At 41.4% G+C, this 14,875-nt stretch overlaps 1 protein-coding gene across 1 annotated transcript; it reads left to right on the top strand.

The window, feature by feature from the left end:
* The first annotated feature begins 75 nt into the window (after positions 1 to 75).
* Positions 76 to 13,918, top strand: tm7sf2 (transmembrane 7 superfamily member 2). The gene is made up of 11 exons (XM_079566566.1): positions 76 to 128; positions 492 to 557; positions 1,094 to 1,290; positions 3,970 to 4,024; positions 4,209 to 4,403; positions 6,362 to 6,465; positions 12,019 to 12,138; positions 12,215 to 12,383; positions 12,815 to 12,895; positions 12,963 to 13,085; positions 13,630 to 13,918. Exons 2-11 carry the CDS (start codon positions 512 to 514, stop codon positions 13,788 to 13,790), a joined length of 1,251 nt encoding a protein of 416 aa, XP_079422692.1. The 5' UTR covers positions 76 to 128; positions 492 to 511; the 3' UTR covers positions 13,791 to 13,918.
* Positions 13,919 to 14,875: the final 957 nt, after the last annotated feature.

Raw genomic sequence — 14,875 nt, forward strand, 5'->3', positions numbered from 1 at the left:
AGCGGGCTCTTGTGATTGGCTGATCTCCGCAGGAACGAGAATAGGGGGCGTGTGTTTCAATACACCTCACCAGGTCCGACTCAGGCTCAGCTGCAAGTTACTGCACTTCACCTTCTTTCATTACTACGGTAAGAAAAAACATCCGAGCCAAGAGTTATGTCTTTGCAAACTTTTATTGCCTTTGTAATTCAAACAGCCACGTCTTACTTTGTAAAAGATCTGTTTTGTAATAGCTGTGTCTCAAACTGCACTTTGCCCAGCAGAGCAGTAGCCTTGAGATTGTTTTGCTAAAGCTTGAATCATTGGACAAATGAAGAAGTAGTAATGAAGATGAGACATTTAAAAAACCTCCTGTTCTGTTGTTTCATGCCTCTTTTGGTGTTGATGATAATGAAAATATTTGTACAGACCTTTGTCAGTCAGTTTGTCTCATTACTTATTATTTTTGAATGTTGATTAATTTTTCTTTCCTTCTATTTCATGATCCAAAGGTTTTCTCTGGAGGCTGGGAATGAAGCAAGCAGCCAAAACGGAGAGAGAATTTGGGGGAACCCTCGGTAATGCTGCTGCTCAACACATTCAGTTACATGTTGGATTACACTGTCTTTAGTTTTGTTGTGTTGACATGAGAAAATGTGATCTGTGCCTTTGTGAAAATCTGTATGCTCATTGTTTAGCGGGTGCCTATTTGTAAGGCTTTGTCTCCTGCTGCTGTGCTCATTGAACAGAGTATCAATTATCCCTCCATCTGCTTTAAAGTGAACCCATGTACTGTGCATGACAGCGCAACAGAAGCTCAGATTAACGAATGATTAAACTAAATACGCCCAAGTTCTGTTTCTTACTTCCAGAACTACTTTGGTTTGTATAACATCGGGTTCAACGTCCTTATAAGGCATTTTTGTTTCATTCAACACGCCAATTGTCTTCACTTCAAGGCGTTTGTGTCTCTACAGAAATCTTTTAACTCCACTTTTTGCCCGCTGAGGATGAGTCTGGAAATGTTCTTTGGCTCAGAAGCAAGAGCTGAATTGCCTGTTGTGAAGCTGCACGACACGGAAAAAAACAAAGCTGAGTTGTCCGTATTCTGCAGGTGCCGTCGGGATCCCCGTCTCCCTCCCGTTGACGGTGCTGCTTCTCATCGGTGTGAGTCGGTCTCCTTCAGCCAGTCTCTTCCAATGGCCCCCCGCCCTCCCCTCGGCCGACCAGCTCTGGCACCCTATGGCCCCGCTGCTGCTGCTGGGGTGGATAGGCCTGCACGCCGCCCTCTACTCTCTGCCCCTGGGAAAGGTAAGGCTGCAAATTACGATGCCTCAGATGTGTGTACTTCATCCTTAGATATATATAAAGGCTAGATGTCTTAAGGCAGAGTCACTTTCGGCATAACGGGCGGCCATCTTGCCACAGGGAAGCTTTCTGGCGAGCTCAAGTAAGTGAGTGATAAGCACCAACACAAATCCTCATATCTCGCTCAAATCTCCACGGATTTACAAACGGTTTTTGGTTTCTTTTTTTATTCATATGTATGCAGTGTCACACCTACATCTCTGAGGTTTATAACAAACCAAACTCTTTGAAAATCTGTAGAAAATTGAGCAAGTTATGGTTATTTAAAAGTACATGCACCATAAAACACCATGTTTTGAGTGAGCGAGCTCCCTGTGGCAAGATGGCCGCCGTGTGCAGACGTCAGCACGTATGAGACATCAACCCTTTATATATATCTATGACTTTATCCTTCTTCACTTGTAGGAATCGGCCATCTTTGAGACATCGTAAGTTAATTTGTCCCATCCAAGCAAGACTTCTATGTTTTAATGTAGCTCCAGTTGGCCTAACGCACACATTGAACCTCTGCTTGGTTCTAACGCCCACACCTCCTTCCAGATGCTTAATTTGCACTTCCTACTTTCAAATTAGTAATTACACATTCATAACATGTGAAAATACTTCGTACTATGCAATCTGAAATGAAGTTAGTTTCAGTACAATTTCACGTCTAGTGTAAAGCCTATTTTTTCAAATACAGTTTCAAAGCCGATCTTCTTCAGGGAGTGGGGGGTTTAAAATCATAAATAAAACATAAATAAACAACAAAGCTGTTCAAAGCTGTTGTGGCCGTTCAAGGTGGTGACTGGACCAATTACATTTTGTGTGTGTTTTTGCGGGCCAGGGGGACATAACAATATAAGCGCCTGTAGCGACATGAAGGAGCAGTGAAGTAGATGTGCAGTGTGGCTCCTCAGTGGTTCCCAAAGTGGGGGTCGCGGGACACAATATATTTTATGTTTCAACATTGAATTTGATGTGCTTTTCATTGAAAAAGCATATTTAATTTAAGTCAAATTAAGCCAAATATTGAAATACAGTGTCCAAATCAATGGCCGCTGGTTGCACTGCTTTATGACCGCGACGCTAGGGGCCGACATTGGTGCAGTACCTCCATATGTTAGCCTGGCATCCAGACTAATCTCCGATGTTTATTAATTAATAAACAGGAGACTAGTCTGGCGACCCTGTCGTAGAAAAGCTACTGCTTGAGGTGGGACTAATGTGGGACAACCGAAGCGCAAAGCAGCCAATGAGAACATAGCAGATGTGACGACAGAAACAGCGACAAGAAAGTTGTCGTCATTCGGACATTAACAATGGCGCTCCTGCCACACGGAGTTCAGTAAATGACTTCTGTCATTTATGTCAGAAAAACTTAAGAATGCAAGCATACCGGAGCATTACGTGAAGTGGTTGCTTGTGTTGAAAAACTACAAAACAAAGGCGCAACAGCGTGACTCCCGTTCAGGGAGCTGCTCTGATTGGTCGGTAGGCTCCATATCGCTGCGTCATATCCTTTGAAAGCGCGCAATGGAGTTTTGCCAGACCCTCTTCTGTAAAGAAGCGGAGTCTGGTTGGCGAGACTATCCATATGTGGGTGGCAAAACAAGCTGTTTTTGCATTAGATAGTATTGCACTTTACTTTATATTTCACTTTAAGCAACTAAAGCCTGATTTCTAATTTTTTTAAAACTTTCTACAGCTAGATATTGCTCCTGTGATAACGCTGGGTTAGTCACAAATAAAGAAACCAGGCTGGTTTTCATAAGAAATATTTTACAAATCTTGTATACTAATGAGGGCCGGACTTTGATTGACAGGCCGTTAGCATCTGAGCTAATGGCACGGGCGCGGTTATGACCGAACTACACGCCCAAGCAGGGCCAAGTCTACAGTGGCAATCCCGCCCTTATGCCCTTTTTAGGAACATGCTCCCCCAAAGCTGGGTAGGAGGAGTCTGTAAATCCGCCATGGATTCCCCTTGAACGTAGTTATTATTGCAAAGTATTATATCAATGGTCCAAACATCATCATTAAACCAGAATTTTTATTATTAAAAATGCTGATTACATTTATCAGAAGGGGGGTCCCGAGTTAATTGTTGAGTGATTTTGGGGGTCATGGCCTTAAAGTTTGAAAACCCCTCATCTAGATCAGTGGTTCTCAACTGGGATGCTGCCAGGACCCACCATAATCCTAAAGTGGCAAGTGGCAACCCGAATAAGAACTTTTCCCCTCCAAATAACATTGAATCCACTTTAGATAAACCTACAAACATGACCGTATGTTCCAAACAACAGTCATTTTAACAGTTTCAGACATTTCATTTATAGAAGATAAAGATGGAACGAAATATTCCCTGGAAAAGGCTCACGACCCACTGAAAATAGCTCTGTCCTGACCCGACTTTGGAGTCCAGGCAGAGGCGTTTGATTGCATGGTGTTATGCCTAAACATGACTAGTGATTTATTTCATGGTGACTAAACCTAAACCTAACCCTAGCTCTAGCCTTATCCACAATGAACTTGACTTGCTGCTACTGTATCTGCTGTGAAGTGCAACCCTTTCTGTTAAACCTCATGAAAGCAGTGCCACCATTTGTACAGTATTTAATTGTGTGTAATATTTGCCTGCAGATGTCTGAAGGACTGGAGCTGAAAAATAAGACTCGCCTCAAATATCCAATAAATGGTAATAATGAGCCGTACATTGTGTTTCATATATAGTTAGCGTCATTGTTGTGCCTGCTAGAGTTAAGCCCTTTATATTCCCACTGGCCACATGACGATGAGGACATTTGGCACTGCAGCTTTTGCCCGTCACCTTATCTGCCAGCACCAGCTAACATCCGGCCCTGTTGTTGTCTGTCTCCCAGGTTTTCACGCCATGTGCATCAGTGTGGGGCTGGTGCTGTTGTTGCTAAAGCTCGGCGCTCCTCTGGGCCGCCTCTTTGAGCTGCTGCTGCCTCTGGCCGTGTGCACCATTGTGCTCTCTTTCCTCCTCTCAATCTTCCTCTACGCGCACTCCTTTTCAGTCTCCTCCGACGCGCTGGCTCCGGGGGGCAACACAGGTGAGATGGAGGAACAATGTAATCCGCAAAATACACCCACGTGCGCTCTGTAGTTCTGAGGCAGCTTCTCTGCTTGTAAATGCCAAGAGGCTGCACTGGTCATGGCTTTTTTATTTTCTTGCTTTTGGAGGTAAGAGTTTTTGTGGTGTGTGGAGTCGTCTTATGAATGCTGGTTTGACTGCATGAATCCCACTGCAACACATTTTTCGGTATCCATTTTTAGGAAGTCAAGCCCTGAGCTTTAGCTGAAAGGACAGACACATACAAGTCAATAGAACATGAAAAGTGTTCATCAAAGCGGTATGAAGCATCTGGTTACCTTAGTTGGTAATATTACCAGCATGTTTTGTTTATAGTTTGAGCAACACCAGTCACAGTGAATAATGCGATGTTAGAGAGTAATAGCAAGTCATGAAGCAGTGTGCACAGGTGTTAGGGTCTTTGCTCTGGTTAGTGCAGCCTAAGAATGTTGTTTACACCTGTTGGTCTCCCTGAATCACCTCATATATAATTCATATGAAAGGTAGTGAAAGATGAAGGGCAAAGAACACAATGTTGCTTTTTTGTTTAGAGTTTGTAGCTTAATGTGTTTTGTATCTTGTTAAAACTAGTCTTTTGCCAAAGTATGTAGCATTCAGTTTGAACAATAGAATTACATCATACTTGACACAGTAATAGCATTGTACCCAAAGCTGTGTTAAAGGGATAATTCAGGATTTTTGACATAAGGCCTAATTTCCTAGTTATCCAGAGTGTTGCTGATTTCTGGAGATATTTTTTTTGTAATTCATGCAGTTCTTATATTTGAAGAGTTTCGTGGCGCTAGGCTAACGCAAGGCTAGCGCATTTCTATGGTGTCAGCTAGCCTGCATTAAAAACAGTCTGACCCGCTCCACAGTGCACCTGAGGCAAATCACTTATAACCCCAGACTATCCATATAAATGTCTGTGTCGATAGAATCATTTTAACAATTTTGCATTTAAAATAACTTATATTTTAGTAGCGTCAGCTTCATAGTTGTATAAGCTACGCAGCGGTGGAGTGATCTGCTAGAAAATAGTCCCTCAAAACGCGATCATTCATGTGATGCGAGGTCAGTTCTATTCCAAAAATTATTATTATATCGACACAGACATTTATTGTTAGTCTAGCGTTATAGTGTTTGGGAAATTACACAGTTACCATGGAGATCCGCCATCTTTGCAGCTGTTAGCATACATTTCCATTGACTAACATTAGCTAAAAACAGTATAAAAAGTGGAGAAAATAGCCGTGGAACAACTCCGTTAGCTGCTGAGTTAATGCTGGTAAATACATCACTCACTGTGGTGTCCAAGTGTTTTAATGTGAACAAGAACTCAAGTATTTTAACTTTTAAAATCTCTGTTAGTTTACAATTGCTGCTAATGCCATAATGCTTAACGATATGACGTCTCATTCCCGAACTCTATAAGTGATTTGCCTCAGGTGCACCGTGGAGCGGGTCAGACTGTTTTTAATGCAGGCTCGCTGATACCGTAGAAATGTGCTAGCCTTGCACTAACCTAGCGCCACAAAACGTTTCAAATATAAGAACTGCATGAATTACAAAAAAATATCTCCAGAAATCAGCAACGAAATGAGGCCTATGTCAAAAATCCTGAAATATCCCTTTAACATGGTATTTAACAGGACACACACTTTTAATTTATTTACAATTTATTTCATGGTGCTATGACGACTAATCCTAAGCCCCAGCACAAACTCAATTTGCCTGCAGTCAATTACCCAGTGACCATGCTATTACTGTGCCGTAAATGCAGCCCAAATGTGTTATGAATAAAATACTACGACAGTCCAAGTCTCCATTGTCCCAGTTAAGTGACCTTCATGTTGCCTTTCATTCAGTTTGTTTTAGCCATAAAATGACCCAGACATAGCAGATACATGTGCTATTTCATGTCTTCTATTTCTGCAGGGAATCACTTGTACGATTTCTTCATTGGACGAGAACTAAACCCTCGGATTCAAAACTTTGACCTGAAATACTTCTGTGAGCTCCGACCGGGTCTCATTGGATGGGTCAGTAGTAAATGTTTTCTTTGTTTTCCTTTGTGTGTTTCATATAGTCTCCTCTTCTTACTAACTATTATGAACAAATGTATGCCTTAACATAGGTAACACAATTATATTCAAGATTTAGCTGAACATTTGTACATATATTAGAGAAAGCCAGGACTGTATTTGATTATTGCTGGGACCCATCGTCCAAACAGAAACTCCAGTAAGAGATCGAGGTTTACAACTCTGGTAATCTACAAAAAAAGACAGGAAATAAAGATACACTTTACACTTTCAGATATAAAATATAAGATACACTAACTACATCTTCTAAATGCCCTTTGCCAGATACTGTCGGTTTATTGAACGTGATCTCACAGCTGATCTCCATGGTAACGCAGGACAGCCAGCGCCATTTTGGTGGATATCACACAGCTTTCCATGGACTTAAAGTAGGCAGAAACTGATCAATATCCACCACTGAACAGGAAAAAACTAGGCAAAGTGCTCAGGAAGTCAGTGACATAATTAGTTTATGGGGGAAGGTGCACTTTGGTGTTTGGGGAACTAAGACTCTAAAGAAAAACAAAAACCAAGGCACTCCTCCCACATCATAATTCTCTTGACGAAGGCTTGTTTGGAGCCGACACGCGAGGAAGAAAACCAGCACTATCATAATGTTATTATGATGTGGGAGGAGTGCCTTGTTTTTTTGTTTTTCTATTGCATCCACCTCTAAACATTTTGTAATGAAATCAAATTGCCTTTTTTTCCCCCAGTATTTTCAGCCTTTTTATATTGCATTATGTTAGACCTGTAAGCGAATCTTTCTTCATTTTAGGCAAAATTTTATCACTTTTCACTTTAAAATGTTGCTGTATTTTGTGCAGTGCCCCGTGGTTGTAGTAATTCCCGTTGCCTCTTTGTACAAGTAAAACAAAGTGAGAAAAGCAGAATAGATAAGCAGTTAGTTGCTTTGTGGTTTCTAGCCAGTAGTCTAAAGGCCTATAATATTATTATTATTATTATTATTATTATTTTTTTTATTTTTTATTACAACTTTAACGTAAAAACGTCGTGCCCAAGGGCATTGACGGCTGGTTCATGAATATTAAAACATAACATCAAAGATGAGCCTCTTATCAGTGTCCCATAATTTGTTTTTAAAACAGTCCAAAGTAGGACAGTCCCACAGTTCTGGAATTTTGTTTAGTAGCTTTGTTGCGAATAGAAATGGAGATCGGTCCAGTGCTCGACTCGTGGGGAACTCGATGCCCAGATGGACAAGTGTTTTATTCCGTGTTTCAACAGGAGTTCTTTTAACAGTTGGACATAGGGACTGGAGAGCCTTTGGAAGTGATCCTCGTAACAGCTTGTAGCCATAGCACATAACTGCAAAGTTTCTCCTGTGTTTTAAAGGAGCCAGTTTGAGTTCTTCATAGTCCCCATCTGTAACTGGTTGCGTGTAGGAGTAGTGTAGTATAATCCTAATGGCTCGGCGTTGGAGTTTTTCCAAGCGGTTAGTTTGTGTGACATTCAAAGCGGCCCAGACAGGTGATGCATATTCAAAATGAGGTAGAATATAACATTTATACAGTCTTGTTAATAGATTCTTGTCATTAACAGAGAGGGAGAGTCTACGAAGGAGGAACATTTGAGGATTTAATGAGGAGGTTTTTGTGATTCATACTAGGGCTGAACGATATGGGCACAATTTCTCGATATTCATGCCAGATATCACGATATCAATACGACACGATATAACTATGGTTTATGTGAAAACTAAGCATTTTTCCGAAAAATGAAATCATAATACAAAAAGAGTGCAGTTTTATTGATGAAAATCTATATTGTTTATATCTTGCTTTTTCGAAATTGATATCTTGAATGTTCATATCTCGATATCGATACAATAACGATACATTTTTCAGCCCTGAGTCATACATTTTCTTTTTAGATGCTACTCGTGAAAGTGTAATGCAGTTAATAGGAAAAACTGTCTCCTGCCCCCCTCTCGGTAGTGTGACATCATCACTTTCTAGAACCTGAAATAAATATGGCGGCAGGTGGCATTATTGTCATGTGACTCACGGAAACCGATATGATCTAAAATCGCCTTGCCTGACGTGACATTACAAAGATAAACCCTCGAACACACTGAAAATATATTATATCGTTATCATATTATAACTGGACCCGTGCTGTGACATAAGAAGCACAATAATTCTCGCCGTACAATTATACTGTACATAAGGGCCAGGAAAATGTCCCAGTTTTATAGTTGTAATATGGAAATCTCCCTCTTCCAATGTCATGCTTAAATCCCAGTGATGTCAGATGATACTCTCAAGGCTCTATGGCTGTGTTTGTGTTTTGTTTTTCATGAAATTGCCACCTCATTGGCGAAAAAACTCCATCGAACTTAGCAACAAACCTGGTATACGCACTTTAAATGTTTCCTTTCTTATATAAGTCTCCCAAGATGATAATAGTGGCTCTGAGTCCTAGTTTGTCTGAATAATTTAATGCACACACTGTTTTCAATAATGAGCTCTGCTGGAGATCCACAAATTTACCAACAGGAGGCAATGTTGCTCCACTCCCTCTCGCTGATTACTGTGTGGTCTGTGAGTTTGACACAGTCGGAGGCAGAAACTTTCCCTCCCTAATGACCTGGCACAGTAAACCACATCGCCCCTCTGTATTAGTCATCAGCCCGAATCAGACGAATCTGGAAGTGCCCCGATAAATAGACCCATTTTTATCCGGACATGATTGACGTCGTGCCACTTCGGCTGATCTGCGGAAATGTTAATGCCCGGTTTATTTTCTGCCCTGCTCTTTGAGTGCGTTTCAATCAAGCAAGTAGACACACGCAGGTTTGCATATCTGAATGTTTTAAAGGCAGGTGCGTGGGAGAGGACAGAAAAAGCCTCCAATGCTCGGCCACAGACAGTGTGTGGGAGATTTCCTGCATTTTTCCTCCCAAGTCATGCATGTGATGAAGCAAATATTGAAATCTAAAACGTTTGCAAATAATAACAGGTTTTGTTTAAAAATTCAAGGTACAATTGTTAACCATGCTCTCAATTTGATCTGTCGTTTGACGTCTTTTGATAAATAACTATGACTGTTGTTTCTGGATGCTTCTAAAATCATGCTCCAGAACAATTCACCCAGTAAAGAGAATAGAACAATACCTCATAGCTGGTTCGCCTCTCCTCAGACCTGGCTTGTACCTTTGCTGGGAGCGGGACATCGCCAGGTCATTTCTCTGCAGATGCATGACCAAACAAAAAGTCGCCACAAAAAAGTCCACTCTTAAAAGTATCGCGATAAACGATATTATTAACGATACTAGATACTGTCAACTCTCAGGCATAAAATCGACGGTAGACCTTTGTTCTAAAAGTGCATCATCATATCCTAAACTCCCACATAAGCTGCAATACACATGAAATATAATGCAACTCAAATTGCTTCAGTTAAATGCTGATAAATGTACAGACGATAAACATGGAGCCCAAAAATATATCGTTTATCTTTTATTGAGTGATAAGTCGTTATAGTAATTATCGGGACAGCCCTAAGCACAGAAAACAGCAGATCTTGTTAGTCCAATTGGTTCATCGGGTCTTTAGTAATGCTAATTTGGTTCTTGTAGCCAGACCTTTATGTTGGTTTCGTACCTGACTGTTTCGGCTACAACTGTGGCCTTCCTCAGAGGTCTTCACATGGTGTTACTATGACGTATCTGGTCAGCTGATTTTTGGACGATGCCCATGTCATCGGCGCCGAGAGCAACAAATACCACCGTTGGATCAGAGAAGCCATCGAGATCCGGAAGCGTGCTCCCCAGACTGTGAACCAGGACGATGGGGCGTACAAACTTTCCCACACCTGGGAGACGGCGCTGTCAGCCTGCTGCTTAAAATCAGATGACCAGACGAAACCAACATAAAGGTCTGGCTATAAGAACCAAGTTTGTTTATTGAGCCATGGAAGATAGAAGTAGTAAATCTATTAGTAATATCTACCTAAATGCTTCTCTTTGCCACCGCTCAAAGCCGAACATGGGCGTGAAGCGTTCATATAGTTAATTTGATTGAACATTTCGGATCTGCAGGAGAGATTGTGAGAGCTACAAACAAGACAAAACAAAAAATGTCACAGTTTGAAAAATCAGGTACTCCTCTTTAAAGCCACACAGCGTAGAATTTTACCCAATAAATACACCTGAAATACAAGCATTTATTGTATGACAGATATTTTCATCATTGAAAAATACCTCAGAAATGCACAAACAAACATGAGCTTTTGCTGTGAGTGGCTCAGCTCTCCTCAGACATGACTGTAGCTTTACCGGGAGTGGGTACGTCGCCATCTCGTCTCCAGGGTGATGTCAACTAAAGTCAGCAGAGTTTAAGGTAAAGGTTCTCATCCAAATCCTTTCTTTGATTACCCACTCCAGAAATAGCATTTTCTATGTCAAGCTGGTCATTAGAAGCATGTTTTTTGCATTGTGGGCAACAGTATCGTCCAAAATGTTACGCAGTGTACCTTTAAGCTAATACACTGCATGGAGAAAAGTTGCAGCGACCCCAGATCATAACAGTTAAGTAGCTTAATCCAGGTGACGGCTTTTTTGTAAATAAGGTCCCTCTAGCTGGTCATTAGGTGCATGTTTGTCATTGTTGACATGTTTTGTAAGTTTTGAGTTTTACAACTGTAACATAGCAATACATATCCTGGAATGCTCTGCAGTCTTTTTAAATGTAGATGTGAATGCTTTTGCTCGAAGTAAGTTCTCTTCGGTTACCCTCAAAACCGCAGAAGAGAGCAATATTGTTGCCTTTCTAATCTCTCTCTCTGGGATTACCTCCGCTAATCATGTACCTTGTCTTGTGCTGTGATTTGCATAATTGATTCAGCTTGAGGTTATGCCTAGAGAGCGTCTGCACAAACTGCTCTATTTGTCAAGACGTGGGACTGGCACATAAAGTAGCTTGTGGGGAATTCTACTGGGTGCAGTACATGCAAATACTAAACATGTAGCATTACAGTGTTGTGAAGGTAAAACAAGACGACTTGATTTAAGCGGTGTGGATGCAGCGACGTGCAGTGTAGAGGGTTGGAACAGGATGTACAGCACATTGGGGAAGCATCACAGCCATTGTAGAATCGTCTCTTCCAACACCACCGAAAAAACACCTTACGGCCTGGTCCTGGCAGTGTATTTGCAAATGAACAAAACATGTCACTCTTTTGAGGAGTAATGGAGGCCATATATGAGAGATCAGTGCCCCCGCTCATCAACAGACGTGGATGACTCAGGTTCCAGCTGTTGTGCACCTAGGATTGAGCTGCCGGAAAGATGCCTCAGAAACAGTTTTGGCTCACCCCCCACGCCCCGGCTGTATCTGGTGGTTGTGATGGAGGTCGAGCGAAACGTTGTCTTGTTTTGACTCCACAAGATTGAATTAACCACCTGGATGACTGAGAATAGACACCCTTCTACATGGCCATTATGTTTTACCTCTGAGCTTGAAAACATTGTGCTTTTTTCTCTTGAAGGCGGTTATTAATTTGGGTTTGCTGATGAAGGAGGTGGAGCTTCGAGGGTCCCCATCCCTCGCAATGATCCTCGTCAATGGTTTCCAGCTGTTGTACGTCGGAGATGCTTTGTGGAACGAAGTGAGGCCTGATTTAAATCACTGTGGCATGTACAATTGAGTTTAATTACTGATTGCTAATGCTGCGTGGTTAATAGGAGGCTGTTCTCTCCACCATGGACATTGTCCACGACGGCTTTGGCTTCATGTTAGTTTTTGGAGACTTGGTCTGGGTTCCCTTCACATACAGCCTGCAGGCCTCCTTCCTGGTTGTTCACCCGCAGGCCCTCAGCGTGTTTGGAGCTGCTGTGATAGTAGCACTCAATGGTAACTATGCCATTCAGAAAGTGTTAATATTAGTATCACTCATTTATTATACGGCATTCTGTTACTAAAATGTTAGAATTTCCTGTTAGTGCAGACCCATTCCTTTGCTCTCAGTTCTAGTGGTGCCGTTATTGAACATTTATAACAGTTAAGATAAGATAAGATAAGATGATACTTTATTGATCTCACAGATGGAGAAATTGTGAGATCTGTGGTCAATTTTATAAACGACCCCTAAAGCAGAAACGTATAGCTGCTCTGTAAGTCCTAAGTATGTGTGTGTATTTATTTAATTAATAAATTGAACATTGATTGAAGGCCTAAACAAACAATAACAATCTGCCTCCAATATAAGTACATAGGAATAAATAGAGGTGTATGAATACTTCCTGATTCCTACTATTAATGTCACTTTTGTTGTTTATCCACAGGCATCGGGTACTACATCTTTCGAAGTTCAAACTCACAGAAAAATCAGTTCCGAAGAGATCCGAACCACCCCAATGTTTCAAGTATGTCACACTGGGTTTCACTCACACACACGAGATCCATATTCTTAACCTTTTGTACAATTGTCAGAGCTGAAGACCATCCCGACGGCGACCGGGAAGAAGCTGCTGGTGTCTGGATGGTGGGGTTTCGTTCGTCATCCCAATTACCTCGGGGACCTGCTCATGGCCCTCGCCTGGTCTCTGCCGTGTGGTAAGACCATACTGTACATTAGGACACTTTGCTGCTGCTGCCTATTACCAAGCCATTAATAGCTTCAACCACAGCATCCGACAATTGAAAACGATGATGATAAACCCGGCAGCACCTTTTGTACGAGAGACATCCCACAGATGCGTTTTGTTCCTTATGGTAATTACATAACCGAGGTTTGACAGCCAGCCCAAACCATTGTGCCTCTTGTCCTTATAGCATAATTGCATGGTGTTAGCGACTGATGCTGCAGCAATTATGGCAGTGACAATCTGCTGTCTTTGTTCGTCTGTAAGCGGCCTTATGTTCCCCCCAAAAAACAACTACATTCTTCAAATGGCGCCTGTCAAACCTTTGTTCCCGCCAACAGCTCATTGATATTCCAGTGTACGTGACTCATTTTTGCGGCTGCCTTTGAAATCGAGACGGACTGAAAGTATAATTGCTACTGACAAAAAAAAAATGCAGTCACTTTTTCAAATGCGGTGGCAGTATGTGTGCGGCCAACTACTTTAATTTGCTTTATGTTTCCTTGTTCTTTTAGGGTTTTCACATCTCCTGCCGTACTTCTACGTCACATACTTCACCGTCCTGTTGATTCACAGAGAGGCGCGCGACGAGAGGCAATGCAAGCTCAAATACGGTGCATCCTGGGACTCCTACTGCAAACAGGTCCCCTACAGGATATTTCCCTATATTTACTGAGCGCTTAAACAAAAATATAAATAATTACAGTATATACATTGTGTACTTTTCTGTATATTTTTATATTTGTTTCATACACAATTGCAAAAACCCAATTCCTTAATATTTCTGGCACGCTGTATAATATAAACTAAATGTATTATAAACTCTTGTATTACACTTATTGGTTAAGTGTGGCTACTACAGTTAATGCCTAACTCATAATGAATAGTTCTTCACATATTCTTATTCATGTTCTTCACTTATTCATTTTTCAGGAGTTATTAAGTGTTAGTGACTCTTCATGATGAATTAAGTGTTAACTCAAAGTGGAGTTATTATAAAGTCTTACCAACACATTTTTTACCAACTCCTATTAAAAGAGTTTTTCGATGAACACAGTTTTTTCAATTTTGTTTCACTTCAACACAGTGACTGAGCCAAATGTGTCATAGAAATATCTCTGGCAGTGTAGAGGAAAACCTAGAGTTCGAAGTCTCTAGACACAGAGAAGATTCAATTTATATCGAAGTGTCATTAAAGGAACAGGCCACCGTTTTTCCAGACTGAGATATGTTCTGAGCTAAGACGAGTTGATGCGTACCTGTCTGCGTGACTGAGGGCACAAAGACCAAAGATGTTGTTAGTGAAGTGAAGATGTCGAAGTGCTCCTAAGGTGTTATTACGCCTTACAATATAGTTCCCCTTTTTATCCATTTACAAAATCGACATGTTTAATTTTGTGTAACTAGACTTGGATCCTGTTTCTACTCACGTAACCGTATTTAAGTAGGGGAAATGTGGAAGAGCTTGGTCACTTCTAACTTCATCCCCGTCTGGCCCCTTTGAGGAGAGGAGGAGAGGCTAAATGCTAACAACATCTTTGGTCTTTTTGTGTGACTGAGCGCACGCGTAAAGACCAGACAGGTACACATCAACTCGTCAAAGCTCAGGTAAAAACATACTGTATCTCAGAATGCAAAAGGGGCTAGATGCAAGTTAGCCATTTTATATTTACTACAGCCACCTCAGGTCATACGTGTAACTGCACCTTCTATATTAAGCGCGTGCATGACGGCAATTTGGACCCGAAGTGACACCTTTTT

This window comes from Gobius niger (assembly GCF_951799975.1).
Source record: "Gobius niger genome assembly, chromosome: 11".
NCBI lineage: Eukaryota > Metazoa > Chordata > Actinopteri > Gobiiformes > Gobiidae > Gobius > Gobius niger.

What these genes read in the sequence shown, in the direction of transcription:
- tm7sf2 (XM_079566566.1), top strand. Translation starts at nt 512, where the DNA reads ATGAAGCAAGCAGCCAAAACGGAGAGAGAATTTGGGGGAACCCTCG. An exon ending in GACCGGGTCTCATTGGATGG is followed by an intron (nt 6,466 to 12,018) that starts GTCAGTAGTAAA and finishes TTTCTCTTGAAG; the next exon opens with GCGGTTATTAATTTGGGTTT. An exon ending in TGTGATAGTAGCACTCAATG is followed by an intron (nt 12,384 to 12,814) that starts GTAACTATGCCA and finishes GTTTATCCACAG; the next exon opens with GCATCGGGTACTACATCTTT.